Below are 17,265 nucleotides of genomic sequence, written 5' to 3'. Positions count from 1 at the left end.
TTTTTCATGCGCTCATCAAATATTTATTGGCGATAAACCCAGACGCATCTAGAGCGGGAGCCCGACATTGAATAAATAATCATGCAGAGTAAATAGTTTGGAACTGTGATAAGAACTTTGCAAGTTAAAGCTTAAATAGCGGTGAGGGAGACCATTCAGCGGGTGCTGTGACTCAGTGTGGGGCGGGGTGGTCAGGCCAGGCTTCCCGGCAGAGGTGATATTTGAGCGGATCGCCACTGCTACCGCCACCAGGCGACTGGTCAGTTAGCCAGGTAGAGGGAGGCGGGTGAGGGTGCACGCAGGACAGCATCCAGACGCAGGGAACAGAGTGTGTGAAGGGCACTTGGTGGGAAGGGAAGTCGTACACGTCAGGAGCAGAGAGAAGGCCAGGGTGGCAGAGGCACAGAGATTTTATTTATTTATTTGAGAGACAGAGAGAGTCAGAGAGCACAAGCAGGGGGAGCGGCAGGCAGAGAGAGAGAGGCGGGAAGCAGGCCCCCCGCCGAGCAGAGAGCCCAACGCGGGGCTCCATTCCAGGACCCTGGGACCACGACCTGAGCCGAAGACAGAGGCTTAACCCACTGAGCCACCCAGGCGCCCCAGATTTTAAGGATTTTAAACGGAAAGTGACAAGACCTAAGTTTGAAACAAACCAATGTTCGCTTCCGGAGAATGGGTGTTAGGAGGCCAAGCAGGGAAGCAGGGATGTGGTTTAGGGGGCAGCCGAGGTGTGCAGGCAGGGGCGGAGGCGGCGGGCCGGCCTGGGGGGCGGCAGCAAGCTTGGGGACGAGCTGGGTATAGCGCAGTAACGAGAAGCATGAAATTCTGCAGCCGGACAGCGCCTTAAAAAAACAACAACAAGAAACACAACGACTCGCCATTAATCAAAAAAATAGAAAACTAAAAACAAATGACAGATAATTCATTAAAGTCCGCATTCGAAGAGCAGGGGGATTCACGTGGTGCCGTGTCCCTTTAATATTTTTTCTGCAGAAAAGGAGAGAAATGGTTGAGAGGGGAAGGAAAACGGGTAATGGGAGAGAGCGGAGGGGATAAGGAGAGAGAAGTGAAGACGATGGGCAGGTGTGAGTCAGAGAGTGAAGGAGAGGTGGGTCAGGAGGGCTCTGGGCGGGGGGACAGGGATGCGGCGCCGCTGGGCTCCCGGGCAGAGAAGGGACTGGAAGGCAGACGCAGAGGGAGGGTGAGTGAATGGAGACGCTTGGAAGAGATGCCCGCAGGGAGGCCGGGACAAGTCTGGGGAGAGCAAGAAGCCCGAAGGCCATGTGGGAGTCTGAAGGCTGAGGCCAAGGCCACCGGGGAGCTGGACATTAGGGAGGACAGTGTGCAGAGTCGGATCCAGGCTCAGAAGGAAGGAAAGGGAAACGTGTGTATGGCTAGAAGGACGGGGAAGCGAGAAAGTGGAGGACAGGTCTGGAAAGATTCCAAGGGAGGGGAATGGCGGGTGTGGCCAAGCATCTGACCGAGGCCTTACCCCGCTCCCCACCCTCTGCTGACTTCTGGCCTCAGTGTTTTTGTCGCTTTGCTAGGAAGGAGGCTGAGGGGGGCGCGGAGAGTGATGGCCGGAGGGGGAGCGCAAAGGGCCCGGGCATTGCATTTGTCAGGGATAGGGATTGGAATGGAGAGCCAAGATGGGGTGCTGGGGCCCGGTGCCTGGAAGCCAGGTGTCAGTTGGAGGGGAAGGGACCGGGCGGCAGGGTGGTGGCTCTGGGAATAGAGACTCCAGGGAGGCCGCCGAAGCTCGATGCTGGGGAGTTCTGAGGGACGGGACCAGGGATCCTGAAGCTGGGGACGGTTAGGATAGCCAACTAGAGAGAGGGAAAGAGAAAAAAAAAAAAAGAACAAAGGGTGGGGGCGAAAGTAGGGCGGGACAAAGAACGCCCGGAGTAGAAACCAAGACTCCCTGCCGGTGGGGGGGGTGGGGTGGGGAGGCGGAGACCAGGGTCCCGGGGCATCCCCCCAGCTCCGCAGTATCCCAGGCGCACCTGCTGGGGAGAGGCGAGGAGGCGTCCTGGTGCCCGAGGGAAGTCCAGTCCGGAGGGGCTGACTCCGAGCTCGGAACTCCGGAGAAGCCTCCACCTCCCCCCGACCGGCAGTCCCAGCCCTGCAAGAGAAGGGGCGTGACCCTGGCGCTCAGGTTTCTTCCTTTTCACCTGGGCCAGGAGGGGTGGGGGCCAGGACTTCCGGCTCAGGTGAGTGTCCCTTCGGTGACGTCAGGTCACTCTCGGCCGCCCCTGCGGTCCGGCCCGCCCCGCGCTCCCGGTGCCTGCGGGGGCGCGCCCCTGACGCCCTACAAATACTCAGGTGCGCCGCACCTGTCCGCCCGCACCTGCCCGCTCTCGGCTGAGCGACTTCTCCCTCGCACGGCAGCCTCGGGCCCACAGCGCAGCGTACTTTGGGGACCGCCGGCCCCCGGGACCGCGCGCGCACTGCCCCTCCGCCTTTTGTTTGGGTAGGGTCTACGCGAGCGCCGGAGGGGACCGCCTGGCCCTCGTCGATCGCTTTTTCGACCACCAGTCCTCGGGCGGAACCTGTTCCTTGAGCTTGAAGACCCTCGCCCGCCGGAGGGAGGATCGGTTTGTGTTTTCTTCGGGTGACAACAAGATTTGGAATCACCGGACCCAAACCCTTCTCTTCGGGTGACTCGAAACTCCACCGCAAGTGGTCTTTTGTGGGGCCGACCCCCAGGCTTTGTCTGTTTTACCGCAGGGTCGCGCGCCCCGTCTTTTTGAGGGCAGAGATGGCCAATTCGGGCCTGCAGCTGCTGGGCTTCGCCATGGCCCTGCTGGGCTGGGTGGCTCTGGTGGCGTGCACCGCCATCCCGCAGTGGCAGATGAGCTCGTACGCCGGCGACAATATCATCACGGCCCAGGCCATGTACAAGGGGCTGTGGATGGAGTGCATCACGCAGAGCACCGGCCTCATGAGCTGCAAATCGTACGACTCGGTGCTCGCCCTGTCCGGTAAGGCCGCGGGGCGGACGGGGCGGACGGGGCGGACGCGCCCGGGGCGGTGGGCGCGGGGCGGGGAGCGGGAAAGGGCGCGGGGCCCCGCGGCCCGACGCCCGGGGTTGCCGGGGAGCAGGCGGGGAGGAGGAAGCGGAAGCGGCCCGGGCCCGGGTGCCAGCGGGTGCACGTCCGCCCGCCCCCCGCCGCCCGGACCCCCTCCCCCCCCCCTCCCGGCGGCCGGCGGCCGGCGGCCCGCGGCCCAACCCCCTCCAGTTCTCTCCTCCCGCGCCGGCCCGCGCAGGTGGCGGCCTCCGTCTCCCGCCCTTTTCTCCCGGACAAAAGGCGGCGCGGGGCGGACGGCGCGGGGTCGGCCGGGAGCCGGGCGCGACAGACGTGGGCCGCCGCCTGCGGCCTGTAATCTTATCGGCCGATTAGCCGAAGCCACAAACCCGGTGGCCACGATAGCGGGGTCGGCGCTGGGCGTGGGCCGGACCGTTCGGCCGCCGGGGGACTCCGGTCGCTGGCTCCGCGGGCCTCCTCGGGCCTCGTCCCCCCTTCCCCCAACCCCAGGCAGTTTCATCGAAACCCTTGCGCCCCGGGCGCGTCCCAGGGCCGAGAGAGGGCGGGGCGGGGCGGGAAGGCCGCGGAGCCTCGAGGGGCGGGACCCACCTGCTCCGTCCCGGGCTCGGGCGCCTAAGGGGCCCCAGGCCAGCGGCCCGCGGGGACTAGAAGGCCGCAGCCGCCCGCACGTCCAGCGATGAGGGCGCCCTTCCCCCTTCCCCGCAGCGGCCCTGCAGGCCACCCGAGCCCTGATGGTGGTATCCCTGGTGCTGGGCTTCCTGGCCATGTTCGTGGCCACCATGGGCATGAAGTGCACCAACTGCGGGGGAGACGACAAAGTGAAGAAGGCCCGGATAGCCATGACCGGGGGGATCATTTTCATCGTGGCAGGTGAGCTCAGCCCCTGCATCCGGGACCGAGGGTGTGCAAGGTGCTGCTTTGGGGTCTGCTAATACATCCGAACCATCCTCTCTCCAGGCCTTGCTGCCCTGGTAGCGTGTTCCTGGTACGGCCACCAGATTGTCACCGACTTTTATAGTGCGCTGGTTCCCATGAATCTTAAGTAAGTATGGGAGCCCTGCCTCCTAAGGGGACGCCAGGCCTGGGCTCCCCGGTCAGGAAAGGCAGGCTTTCTGACCCCGGCCTCCTCTCTCCGTAGGTACGAGTTTGGTCCTGCCATCTTCATTGGCTGGGCAGGGTCTGCTCTGGTCATCCTGGGAGGTGCCCTCCTCTCCTGCTCCTGTCCTGGGAGTGAGGGCAAAACTGGGTACCGTGCACCCCGCTCCTACCCTAAGCCTAACTCTGCCAAGGAGTACGTGTGAGCTGGGACCCCCCCCCTGCCCCAGCTGGGCAGCCTCTGGTATGCCCAGGTACCAGAAATAACCTGGGGCAGATCTCAGCCCATGGGCAGGGTGTGGAGCTGAAGCCTCATCACCGCAGCCCAGCACACTGTGTACATACAGTTCCCCCGGGGTGGGGGTAGGGGGAGGGGGGAGGAGGTTGGGTGTGCTTTTTGTACAGTAATAAAAAAGTATGTTTTGGAAAGTGGGCTTCTTTTTTTCCCCTTCAGGGCCTCTGCTTTCTTCCAGCCCAAATCCTTGCAGGGAACCCGGAACCTTTAAATGTACCTGCTTTGGCTTGAATAGACCCCGGATTGAGCACCAGTGGTGTGCACGGCTTTCCGTCTGCCACCATTCCTTGTCATTCGGGCCCCAACACTATTAACCCTGAAAGACTCAGGTGCTTGCGTTCCCTCAGCTCTTCTGTTTCTCAGTCCCTTCCCCCCTCTTAAATAGCTACCCCAAATCCTTTCAATAGAAAAATATTTTATTAGGCAGGGAGGGGAGGGGTTCCCATTCTCTTCACCTTCCCCGACTGCCCCTTTCCCACCTTTTGTCTTGAGGGGAAGCTACTCTCTGACTCACAGGTCACAGGGCAGGGCCTCCGCAGCCCCGGGGAACAAAGGTGGGGGCAGGGACAGGGCAAGGCCAACGCAAACAATGGGAGGATGGTTATGGGTCCAAGGTCTTTCTCCTCCTTCCAGTTCCAGGCCGGTCAGACATCCAGGTCATCATCTGGGTCTTCCTGGTCCAGGTCGTCGTATGCATCTGGCTCATAGAAGATGCGGCCGGTGGCCTGCCTGGGCCCAGGGCGCAGCAGAGCCTGCTGTCTGAGAAGGAGAAGGGGAGGATGAGTGCTGGTGGGGGAGGGGTTGGGGCTCCTGTCTGCATACTCTCTTCCTGGTGACAGACCCCCTCCTCTTCGTCCCTCCATAGCTCCCTGGTCCAAGTCTCCTTCTCTGACCTCCCTGTTCGGTTGGTGCCGGAGCGCCACCTGGACTGGGACAGACATTCTTGGACCGCTCTCCTAATGACGCCTCCCGTTCTCAGAGCTTGAGGGCAAGGATCCTGGCCGGCTTGCTTCACCCACCCACACAGCAGGCGGAGAACAGGCGCAGAGGCGCAGAGCGAGGCCGTTATTAACCTGCCCGCCACACCCATCCAGCTTCCTGTCCTCCCAACACTGTTGCCTGGAAACTTCCCCAGGGTCTGGTCTGGGCTGGTCAGTGACCCAAGGCTGTCCTGGAGAGAACAGACACACAAAGGCTCTCTTGCCTGGTTGGGAGTAAGAGTGGATAGAGAACCACTCCCCAGACTTGTCTCGGGAGGTGGACTTCAGCCCCTATAAAGTCTGGGAGGTTAACCGATAACCTGCCGGCCCTCCCATCCCATCCCAGGCCGAGGCCGGGCTCTACCCAGGAACAGGGCGCCCAGCCTCTAGCCTTACTTTTCAGAGCTGAACTGGAAGGGCAATGTCAGGCTGTCTTTGGCTGCTCGCTCGCTCTCGGACAGGTGCAGGTTGAAGGTCACATGAGCTGTGGGGTCCACCTGGAGGTACAAAGGATGCTTCCGCTCTGCTCATGGCTGGAATCCCTGCCCCCACCCCCGCATTCCCTCGTCTGGTCCCAGCACCCTTAGATACCGGGGGTGTGTGAGGCTCTGGGTGGGGCTGGGACTCTAGCGGGGGTCCCCCCTGGAGGTCCAGGCTGAAGTCAGGCAGGATGGAGAACCACTGGGTCTGCGGAGAAGACAGAACAGGAACAGAAAGAGGTTTTCCATCTCACGGAGCAAAGCAGGGAAAGGAACTCAGACGGAACAGCATCTATGTAATGAGGGGCCCGCAGCTCCTGCTCGTGCCTCCTCAGCCCTCCTTCAAGCCTCTCCCATCGGGACTCGTGCCTTCTCCCCCAGGGACTGCTCCCAGGCTTCTGCCCTTTGCCATTTCTTGGAAGGTGACAGCTGCTCCTGGTTAAGCTCACGGGATCCGAGTCAGGCCATCTTGAGTTCAAATCCTGGCTCTACCACGTCCTCTCTGGAGCCGTGGGGAACCTTCCCCAAGCCACTCAATGGGGAGAATAAAACCACCTCACGGGGCAGCCGTGAAGATTCAATGAGGGAAACGACGACACACTGGGAAGTGCCCCCGCACGTCAGCTCTCCCCTTCTGTGTGACCCTGACCTCCCGAGTTTCCCCGGGGTTCTCCTGACCTGACGGGCTGGGCGCTGTCGGGGCCTCCGAGAGAGGATGTGGGCCGAAGGCTGACCCATTGTCCCACTCAGGGTCACTTCAGCCTGGGCCAGGCTGCTCAGGGCTCCCAGCGGGCCTGCACCATGGAGCTCTCGGTGCAGCAGGCCGAGCACGCGCACTGGCTCTGCCGGGGAGCCGCCGCCTGGAGGGACGAGGAGGGAGGGGCGTGAAGGGCAGGAGGGAACATTCGGGACGGAGATGGAAGAACAAAGGAAGAGCGTGGGAGGTGAGGCCCCCTCCCGCACGGCTCTGCCAGGGCTGACCTCCCTTGGCCGGTCTCGAGGCCCTGGAGACTTCTGCCCTCACCTTGTTACTGTGAACCTGAACACGGCTCACTCGGACTTCAGTGCTCGGGAGCTCCTCGGGATGGAGTCAGCCCCTTCCCTACCTGCTCTCTGCCTACTACTGCTCAGCTTCAGTCTCTTACACACTGAACCCCTTGCAGGTCTGGGAGCTTCACACTGTGATCCCAGTCAATGCCTTTGGTTCCTTCCCTTTCTTTCTCCCTTTCTGGGCACACCGACCAAGTGTTAGGCACCGCGCCACATACTGTCACATTTCAGTCTCTACAGAGGCCAGCATTTTTCGGCTGAAGCACATGAAACTGTTATTACTTGACATCTGTGCATATCTGACTACCCACACTGACTCCTAATGGTTCACCCTAATACCACCCGTTCACCCTCCCTCTTGCTTCTATAGAGTGAACTGAAACCCCGAGAGATGAGACACCTTAACACAAGGCTGGGCGTCTGACTCCAGAGAGCCCACTGGAGAACCCACAGTATACTTCAGGGCTACTCCCAGGGCCCCTGGTCTGCCCAAATACGCCTGCTTTTTCAGGCAGCTCTTTCCTGAAAGCACTCTGTGCCTGTTCCTTTATCATCATGGCTGTTATCAGACTATCATAATTGCTTACTTACCTGTCTGTATCCTCTACGGGACTTTGAACAAAAATCTGACTATAGCTAGTCCTTACCTTTCCATCATCTAGAACCGAACCCGCCACATTGCGTAATTCTTATCTGTTGCGTGAATGAATGAAATAGGTAAGAAAGAACTTGGAAAAGAAATAGTAAAGTGATTGATAAGTGGCATCACGGTAAAGTCGGGAAGGAAGACAGACAACAAACTGATGTTATAAGGCCCAAACGGAGACCTCTAATATGTTTTTTCTTATCCTGGAAAGGGGCTTGTTCCTTGGCAGGGGAAGGTATATGGGAAGAATGAAGGGGAGTCTCACCAGGGCGGGAGTGCTGCTGGCTGAGGGCACAGAGGGCCTGGCAGAGAGCGGGACAGGGAAGGTGCAGCAGCAGCCAGCTCAGTGAATCGAGAGCGATGGTGACAGCACCAGGATCTGTCCTCCTGCACATGGCTTGCAAGGCTCCCAGGGCTCCCCCTGGAAGGGCCTCCCCAGACTGAGACCAGTTGAGAGGGTCTCTGAAGAGGTCATGGTAAATCAGCCTGCAAAGGGAAAACAGGAGACAACGTAACACTTAACACTGCCCCTCCCCTCAATTTTGAACTTCACCCTGTGATGTTTGGGGCTCTATTTTTCTGACTTAATATTCTAAATATCAGTGAAAAGGTTACCGAGAAATAGAACATAGTGTTTGAAAGCCCAGACTTTGGTGTCAGAAAGCCCTGAGCTCCAAGCTTGGCTTTACTACCGACCCAAGGTCACCTGACTCATAAATTACTTAACCTAAGGCTCAGTTTCTTCAACTGGGGAATAGGGATACCAACCGCTTGATCTTTAGAATGATGCTTGACACGTAACAAATACTCGGTAAATGTCAGCGATCGTCATCATCAAATATTTCCTAAGTGTCATTCCCCAGAGGAACAGAGAAAAGAAGACAGGACCTGTGGTTCCTGCTAGCAGAACACCTTCGAGAAGGTGGAGAAGTAAGTTACGTGGCACCACCTGCCAATAAAACAGTAACGGCAAGTGCAGGCAAGGGAGCGTGGCATGGCTTAGAAGTCCTGGGACAGGATTCATGGTGGCCAAATTTGTTCCAGACCCCCCCTTTCTATCTTTTGCTTCTCTTATAAATGTCTTAACATAACCCGTCACAACCTCTGATACAAACTTAGGGCCGAACAGACAGGCGTGATCCCACTGAGCTATCCAGACCAGAGATGAGTCTTTTCAACCAGGCACCCAGGTGGCCTCAGGAGCCTCCTGACCTCTTCCCCCACAGCAGTCTGTAAGTCCTGGAAATTCTACCTGCTAGAGTCCTTTCACGTTTGTCCTAAACTCTCTACCCTTACTGCTACTAACTTAAGCAGCAGACCCCTGCCACCTCCTAACACCACTCCCTGGGATTCATTAGGGCAGGCACTACTCCTGTCTCATTCCCTGTGCCTTGCAGCACCCGTTTCATAACCGGAGCTCAGCGCATATGCACCTGAGCGCACCTGGGAAACTGCCAGTAGCCCTCCCTCCTGGGTCTGTCTCCAGGCTGCCCCTTTCTAACCTCCTTCTCCACTCGGGACCCTTCTCCACACCGGCTGTTATCACTCTCCTCCCAAATTCCGAAATAACTCTCGTCACTTTTAGGATAACGTCTAAACCCCACTTCCTGCTCTGTCAGACCTTGCGCTATGAGGTGCTTTTTATCCGTCTCGACACAAGCAGCTCTCCCACCTCCCACAAACAGTACGCTTTCACCCACGTGCCCAAGTGTGCACAGGCTCTTCCCTCGGCCTCCAGGACAAATTGCTCAGTAGCTGGCAGCTAGGGTTGGCACAACTTTGGAATCCACGTCTGGATAAAGCACCGTGAGATTGTTGAGTGACAAAAAGACAAAAATTTTTTTATTTGTTTATTTCTTTAAAAGATTTTATTTGTAAGCAGCCTCTACACCCAACGTGGCGCCGGAACTCACAACCCTAAGTTCCAGAATAGCAGGCTCTGCCCACTGAGCCAGCCAGGCGCCCCAGAATGTATTTACTCTTATCCCCTGACGCAAAGTCGGGGGTGCCTTATCGGCCTCTTATCGCGCTCTATTCCTCTCCATTTCTTCGGTCTGTGCTTTGGATTCTTCAGATACTCACACTGCTCGTCCCTTACGAATCTGCGCCTCCGGAAAGACCTGCATCTGTTCACTCAACGCGCATCTGAGCGGCCGCCAGCACACACCGGGTTCTGCGCTTGCTGCTGCCCGCGGACTCCCCAGGAGACCCCCACATGGAATGCGCTCGCTCCAAACATACCGGCTGTTGACACTGGCGTCAAAACCTTCACGGAACTCGTCCTCGCTCACTTCGCAGCCCAGGATGTGGACCCGCTCCCCACTAAGGCAGAGATGGAGCGTGTCACCGAGTCGGGCCCGAGCCTCCCCCTCCGCCCCCCGCCCGGGGACCCCGGGGACCAGCTGGGGGACACTCACCACAGTGCAGATTTCTTGATCAGCGCCTTCAAGAGACTGCGCCCCTCCCACTCCACGGAGTCTGGGGAGAGCGGGGGACGATACACACCGTGAGAAAGCGGAGGTTTCCGTCCTCACGAGCCCCCGGAGGCCACCCCTCGCCTGGGACACATGGCTCTTCCTCTCCGTTTCCGCCCCGGGAGCCCGGCTCGGAAGCCCCTGCGCCTCTAGCCCTCACCCCGCAGCAGCACCAGCCCGCCCAGAGCCAGCACAGACTCCATCTCCAATGCGCGTCGGTCCTCCTCCGGCGCCCTCTGATGGCGTCACGGCCCGCTGGCCCGCCCCCTCCAGGGCGAAGGGGCGGGACACCCATGAATCCTCCCACCACCGAGACCGGGCCTAGTCTGGAGTGAGGCGATTATGTTCAATATCCCGGCGGGTCCTCTCACGCGGAGGGGCCCCTCCCGAGTCCCGGAGCACAGACACCTCCATTTTTTTGCACGACTAGGGCCGGAAAAGCCGTTGGGGCAGTTGTCGGTGGGCGGGGAAGGAGGCCGCACGAGCCCGTCCGACCGCCCAACCTCGGCCGCGAGGGACGTCACTCCGCCCCGCCCACGCCGCTCGGGGCGGAGCCTGTTCGCTCCCAGGCCCCGCCCCGCCCCGCCCCGCCCCGCCGCCGCCGCCTTCCGCGCTTGCGCGGTCGTGCGGCCTCGCGGGGCGCTCACTCCGCTTTCCTCACCCGCCCCCATAGACCGAGGAGGGGGAACTTTAGTCCCGGTGAAGCGAATACACGTCACCACCGGAAGCAGTGTCAGAGGGGAAGAGGAGGGGGGAAGAAAGGAGGAGGGAGCCCGTAGGGCGGTAAAATGGCGCCTGTCAGAGTGGGAAATCCAGCTGCAGAGGCTGCAGCCCCGCTCCCCAGCGGCTAAGGCACCCCCGACTTCGGGGAGGGGGAGGCCGCTCCGGCCTAGCCGTCCGCGCCCTTCGGCTCCCCCTCCCCCTCCTTGCCCGCTCCTTCGCTCAGCGGCCCGTTCGCCGCCGCCGCCGCGGCCCTCCGCGCGCCGCGGCCCCCGCCCGCCCTTTCCCGCGGGCAGCCCCCTAGCGCGCCTGCGCAGCGGGCCGCCCTCCGCTTCCCCCTTCCCCTCCCCCTCCCTTCTCCCCGGCCCCCTCCCCCACTACCCCCTCCCCCAATTCTCCATCCCCTTCCCTCCCGGTCTCGGAGGACCCCGTCCTAGCCCGACCCGTCTCGGCCCGCACCCGCCGCGAAGCCGTCGGTGCCACTCCCCGCCCATGTGGGCCCCCGCGGGCTGCCCACGCCTGTCCCCCAGCTCCCGGTTCCGCTGGGCTTTCCCCTCGCCGGGGGTGGCTTTCTGAGCCGCCCGCTCCGCGCCCCTCTCTGCAGCCTTTCCTGCCACTCGGGGCCCCCGTTCCCCCTCCCGGCGGCGGGGGGCTGCCCCCGGGGGGCTGGCGGAGCTGGGCCGCGGGGGCCCCGGGGCCGGCGGTGCCGGGGTCATCGGGATGATGCGGACGCAGTGTCTGCTGGGGCTGCGCACGTTCGTGGCCTTCGCCGCCAAGCTCTGGAGCTTCTTCATTTACCTTTTGCGGAGGCAGATCCGCACGGTGAGCCGCGGTGGGCGCTGGTGGCGGTGGGAAGCTCTGTCAGCGGTGCTCACGGGTTTTCGCAAAGTGTCGGGCCTCTGTTTGGGCTTCGGAACGGAGTCCCGGGGGCGGCTCTTCCCGTTAGAGACCCGGGGCCCCCCTCGCTGGGCCTGGGGCGGAATGGGGAGGGGGGAGACCCTTGTAGTAGAACGGAGATGGGGGTGCTCGTCGGGGTCGGGGTTTGGCAACTCTTGGGGGCCAGGGTGGTGGGTGGGGCGCCGTTTAGGAAACCGGAGTTGTTGTTAGAGAAACCGAAAGGAGGGAACACCTGTTTGATGGCACCAGCCCTGCCGACGTGGGCTTGTAGAAGACCCTCCGTGCGTTAGGTCTCCTGCCGGGGAAGAGCCCGGGCTGTGTGTCAAGGGTAGGGGTGGGTGGGAGAGCCTGTGTGACCAACAAGGATGGGAACTCGGGGGAAGCCTGGGGTGTGCGGAGAAGCGGCTGCGGGTCGCATTAAGGGGACTCCCCCAGAAAGGGCCTGGAAACTCGTGTGGCTATCTGGATTTGTCGAGACCCTGGGACCAAGAGAGGTGCTTTCACGCTGGGCTTGAGGGAAGGGAGCCCGTGAAAGTTCGGGTGTCCCTCTGGGAAGACGGGTGCCCCTCTGGGAAGACGGGTGCCTGTCAGTGGTGGATGTGCACCGGAGGGCACGCTTGCCTCCCCGGGAGACCCCAGCATGGTAAGGGACACTGTGGGCAGCAAAGTACCCCTTTGGTTCCTGGGGAACCCCTGGGTTCCCTCCCCCTGAGCTTTTCCCCAAGGTCAAAGCCCCAGCCAGAGCCCACTATCACGGAGTGAATGTGCTCCTGTGTTCTCCTCGCCACTGGGGAGAGTCCTCTGAAAGGAGTCTGGGGAGGGTTTAGTACACCGAGGTGCAGAAGTTCTCTGCTCTGTCCTCTTTGGCGTCCCTCAATACAACTTGGCAGAATAAAAGCAGCTAGGGCCTGCTTCGGCCAGACAATTTCCAGAGAGCCCTGGGTGGTGGCCATAGCAGTGGCAGTGGTGGTGGCGGTTGACTTACTGACTTGGGGGAGTGGGCCTGGCTTCGAATTCGGTGTCTCCTCTACCACTTCCTGATTTAGGGTGAGGATTGTTTCTCGGTGGTCGTAGTTGTAGGCAGGGCTGTTTCCCTGAAACCCCTTAGCAGCCAAGAAGAACTTGGGGGTCGGAGATGCTTCGATGTGTATGGGGCTAGCTCCTGGGGTTTTCTTCATACGTTACTGCTGTGCTCTCTGCCTGGCCTTGCTCCGAGCCCACCCCCTTCCCCCCCTCCAAATTTCTGTTCTGGGGGCTCATCCAGATGCTAGTTACTTGCAAAATTGCTCTCCTCTGGGCAGCGCCGACCCCGCAGCCTTTTGTCTTCCCTTCCAATCTGGTGTCTCCCCCCACCCCCACCCCCTTTCTGGCAGATGCTCAGAGCATTCCCTTCATGCCCAGCATGTGCAACCCGAGATAGCAGGGCAGGACACCCGAGCTGTCGCGGCCCCCATCCCGGCCCTCATCCCGGCCCAGGGGGAAAAGAAGGGCAGATGCCTTGGCATTAGGGGGAGAGGGCCGTGTGGTTTGCAAGGGGGTTGCCTGGTCCAGGTGAGGCTGGGGCCTAGGGATGGACTGAAGAGCATCTGTCTGTGCTGAGCAGAGGAAGGGATGGCCAGGCTTGCATGAGGGAGATCTGGGTGCTAGAAATAGGAACCTCTAGAGGAGGCCTGGAGAAGCTGGAAGGTTGAGGTGGTGACGTCCTTGTCCCTTCCTCACCTCCCTCACGGCCCTTACTTCACCCCGGCCTTCCCAACACCCCATCCGTCATGCTGGCAGATGGGGCTTTGCAGTGCTGTGCACCCTGCCCTGGGTACCGGACTAAGGAGGCAGGTCAGAGGCCTGAGGTTCTGTGCCACTTGTGACTTGGCCGGTAGAGACAGAAGCGGACAGGTGGCTGGTTAAAATAGGCCCGGTGGCCCCCGGCCAGGGGAACTTAGCTGACCTGACAACCCCTGGGTTCCCTCATCCTGCCTTCCCCTTAGGTACCCAAGGACCTCCTCCCCTGACTCTTCCTCTCAGCCCACAAAGGAATCTGCAGCTCTCGGGTCCCAAAGGGAGGTGATGGGAGCCGTGACAAAGGAGCCTTGGGGTGGACGTGCGAAGGGCCATGCATTGCTCTGTTGTGGCACAGCACGACAGTGTCCTGGCCGAGAGAGTGGGGGCTGGGGTCCGACGGCATGGGTGCCATCCTCGTACCACCACCACATTGACCCTGATACTAACCGGCCGTCCTGTGACAGAGTTCTCGGAGGACAGGCGTGATGGAGACAACACACATGCTCTCGTGGAGTTCTCACTCTAACGGGGGGCCGGGGGGGACAGACGACCGAATAAGATACGTGGTCCTGGCTAAGCCTTAGGCTCTTCCACGTTTAAATAGAGATGATGATGTTGTTGGTCTTATGTTATTCCTACGAGGGTTTGGAGGGTTCAGTGAAATAGCCCTCATTGACTTCCACGATGCCCAGCACGCAGCAAGTGTTCCTTGGCATGATGTCCTTGACAAGGGTTCCAATCCCCTCCTTCGCTATTTTTAGGTAATTCAGTATCAGACTGTTCGATATGATATCCTCCCCTTATCTCCTGTGTCCCGGAATCGGCTAGGTGAGTACGCTGGCTGGGAAGACCCCTGTAAGGTGCGGTAGGGTTCAAGGTGTGGGCTGGAGGTTGACCCCTCGCGTTGTGGTTCAGGTCAGGTCAAGAGGAAGATCCTGGTGCTGGATCTGGATGAGACGCTTATCCACTCCCATCACGATGGGGTGCTGAGGCCCACCGTCCGGCCTGGAACGCCTCCTGACTTCATCCTCAAGGTGTGTGCGGGATGGGAAGCGACGGGATGGTCCTGTCTGTTGCTCCGCTCCGACCCGGACTTCCTTTCCCAGTCCCAGAGCGTCTGGTCCCTGCGCCCGTCCTCCGGCACCGGTGGCACCCCGAAGGCGAGGAGCGGGCAGTGGGAGGGTGCGAGTGTCCTTTCAGCCTGTGCTCGGGTGCTCAGGACACCCCCGGCCTTCCCTGTTGCTCCACAGGTGGTGATAGACAAACATCCCGTCCGGTTTTTTGTACATAAGAGGCCCCACGTGGACTTCTTCTTAGAAGTGGTGAGTTCGCAGACGCTAAGGGGAGCTCTGTGAGGAAGGAATGGTCTCAGGGCTGTGGGGATTCAGATGGCTCAGAGGAAGTAGGGCCTGAGGAGAAACGGTGCAGGCGGTTTTGGAGAGGGGAGGTTGTGGGACAGTGAGAACTTGGATGGCTTCTGGGAGCTTGGGTTCGCGTGCTGTGCGGATGTAATTCTGTCCTTCTGTGGCTGCCTGATCGTCTGTTCATGCAGCTTTGTGTCTTAACGGCGTGTGGTGCCGGAGACTCTGAGCGTGGGGGCCTTCAGAATTTAGAGAGGCCCGCGGGACTGGGCTGGAGTCCTGGTGAAAGAGAACCGAGTGTCTAGAGGAATGGGCACCCCTCCGACACCTCCCTCTCCTCCACTCAATTTCAGGTGAGTCAGTGGTACGAGCTGGTGGTGTTCACGGCCAGCATGGAGATCTACGGCTCTGCGGTGGCCGACAAACTAGACAACAGCAGGAGCATTCTCAAGCGCAGATACTACAGACAAGTAAGGCGCAGCCCCACACGCAGGGCTCTGTCCTGGAGTGGGACCCTCTGGGGGCCAGGGGAGGCGTGTGGCATCACCCCCTTGGTGGGAGTTGGCTGCCCCTGGGTGTCGTGGGGACCAGGCCACGGTCACGGGGGGACGAGTCTCCCCTTGATGCCCAGCTCGCCCTACCTTCCAGCACTGCACTTTGGAACTGGGCAGCTACATCAAGGACCTCTCTGTGGTCCACAGCGACCTCTCCAGCATCGTGATCCTGGATAACTCCCCAGGGGCTTACAGGAGCCACCCAGGTACGGGACAAGGCGGCGGGTCTGGCAGGACTGGGAAGTGGTTCTGAAGAGGGATTCGGAAAGCCTGGAGCTGGGATTCCTGGTTTACTGTGGGTCAGGATGCGAGGTGTTTCCCTTTCTTCTGAGATGGTGCCCCTCCCCCACATGTCCGTTTCATAGATCGGGTGCTCCCACCACTTTTGCTTCCCTGACACAGTGGTCTAGAAGCCTCATGCTCCCATGAGATACGGTGATTAAAAGTTGATTTTTTTTTTTTAAAGATTTATTTATTTGACAGAGAGAGATCACAAGTAGGCAGAGAGGCAGACAGAGAGAGAGGAAGGGAAGCAGGCTCCCTGCTGAGCAGAGAGCCCAATGCAGGGCTCGATCCTAGGATGCTGGGATCATGACCTGAGCTGAAAGCAGAGGCTTTAACCCACTGAGCCACCCAGGCGCCCCAAAATTTGATTTTTATTTTGGAGGCTGAATCAGGAAGGTTTTACTTAGATTGCTGGGTTTGGGTGGGTCGGGAGAGGAACATGTTTTAAGGGAACGATCCCCACCCCAATTAGAAAAATTAGTCTGTCTCTTGAACTTTGTTTATTCTCATGCGCATCTCTCTGACCCGCCCTAGACAACGCTATCCCCATCAAATCGTGGTTCAGTGACCCCAGCGACACCGCTCTTCTCAACTTGCTTCCGATGCTGGATGCGCTCAGGTAAGGGAAGTCAGATACTTAGATCTCTGAGGAAAGGAGGTGGGGGAATCCCAAGAGGGAATAAAAATGTGTCCTGTTTGACTCATTTATCTCTTTTCCCTTAAGAACTTAGCATTTGAACCCAGGCCTCCTTACAGTAAAGCTCATCGCTTTTAGCCAGTGGGTTTTTGGGCACACCGGACCTCAGTTTCATGTGAAAATGGTGATCATTTCCGGCCCCCACTCCCATGAGGCCGCCTGACACCAGTGTTGTGAGGGTATCTACTCTGAGGGCACCACCAACTCAAGTTATTGTCGTCCCAGGTTCACCGCGGATGTTCGTTCTGTGCTGAGCCGAAACCTTCACCAACACAGGCTCTGGTGACAGCTGCTCCCCCTCCACCTGAGTCGGGGTGGGGGGGAAGGGAGGGTGAGCCCTCGGGATGCCGTCTGCCACCCTGCCCAGTGGTGAGGACTGTGTGTGCAGGGTCTGCCCCTCCCGCCCCTCTCTGCCCCGGGAGCCCTGCACTCTGCGTGGAGTCTGGATGGACAGTGGAGTCTGGATGGACACGTGGGCCAGACTCTGAAGCAGCCTCACTCTAACTTCGCGTTCGCACTCCCTGGAAACCCCAGACTGGGACATAAGCGGAGGCCTAGGAGAGCCGATGTCTGGTGGAGAGACAGGACTGGCCAGAATGACAGACAGACATTCGGTAACCGCGAGGCTCAAAGAAAAGCCAAGCCAGCTTTGTTGTGATTTGATTTTTTAAAAACTCTTGTACAAAACTGATCTAATTCTTCACTCCAAGGGCTGGGCTGTGGGTGGGAAACTGGGATTTTTGGGCCACTGGATTTTCCCCCAACGTGTCCCCCCCACCTTTTCCTTCTATTTTTCCCTTTTTCCTAGATTCCCTCAGACCTGTAACCAGCTTTCTCTCTCTCTCTCTCTCTCTCTCTTTTTTTCTTTCCTCTCTTTTAAACCATGCATTATAACTTTGGAAACCG

General features: G+C 59.7%; 3 protein-coding genes across 5 annotated transcripts; 2 read left to right on the top strand and 1 right to left on the bottom strand.

Moving 5' to 3' along the window:
* The first annotated feature begins 2,279 nt into the window (after positions 1-2,279).
* On the top strand, positions 2,280-4,568 carry CLDN7 (claudin 7). Its single transcript, XM_080826778.1, has 4 exons — positions 2,280-2,981; positions 3,753-3,917; positions 4,005-4,089; positions 4,186-4,568. The coding sequence occupies exons 1-4, from the start codon at positions 2,759-2,761 to the stop codon at positions 4,346-4,348; spliced, it is 636 nt and encodes a 211-aa protein (XP_080682904.1). The 5' UTR covers positions 2,280-2,758; the 3' UTR covers positions 4,349-4,568.
* A 265-nt stretch (positions 4,569-4,833) lies between these two features.
* ELP5 (elongator acetyltransferase complex subunit 5) lies at positions 4,834-11,846 on the bottom strand. 2 transcript variants are annotated; one of them, XM_080827503.1, is made up of 8 exons: positions 11,585-11,846; positions 10,010-10,070; positions 9,675-9,914; positions 7,858-8,078; positions 6,575-6,756; positions 6,009-6,104; positions 5,814-5,914; positions 4,834-5,196 (listed from the first exon to the last, which is right to left on the bottom strand). In XM_080827503.1, exons 3-8 carry the CDS (start codon positions 9,716-9,718, stop codon positions 5,082-5,084), a joined length of 759 nt encoding a protein of 252 aa, XP_080683629.1. In that variant the 5' UTR covers positions 9,719-9,914; positions 10,010-10,070; positions 11,585-11,846; the 3' UTR covers positions 4,834-5,081. The 2 variants fall into 2 exon arrangements, with proteins under 2 accessions (XP_080683629.1, XP_080683628.1); XM_080827502.1 differs by lacking the exon at positions 11,585-11,846 and adding an exon at positions 10,227-10,602 and having other exon boundaries at positions 9,834-9,914.
* CTDNEP1 (CTD nuclear envelope phosphatase 1) lies at positions 11,357-17,265 on the top strand. Of its 2 annotated transcripts, none has more exons than XM_080827505.1 (8): positions 11,357-11,608; positions 14,224-14,290; positions 14,378-14,496; positions 14,713-14,784; positions 15,177-15,293; positions 15,472-15,583; positions 16,197-16,281; positions 16,585-17,265. In XM_080827505.1, exons 1-8 carry the CDS (start codon positions 11,507-11,509, stop codon positions 16,643-16,645), a joined length of 735 nt encoding a protein of 244 aa, XP_080683631.1. In that variant the 5' UTR covers positions 11,357-11,506; the 3' UTR covers positions 16,646-17,265. The 2 variants fall into 2 exon arrangements, with proteins under 2 accessions (XP_080683631.1, XP_080683630.1); XM_080827504.1 differs by having other exon boundaries at positions 14,378-14,622.

The sequence above is a fragment of the Martes martes genome (assembly GCF_963455335.1).
Source record: "Martes martes genome assembly, chromosome: 16".
Taxonomy (NCBI): Eukaryota; Metazoa; Chordata; class Mammalia; order Carnivora; family Mustelidae; genus Martes; species Martes martes.
Note: the sequence above shows the minus strand (reverse complement) of the source record. Positions and strands in the feature narration are given on the sequence as shown.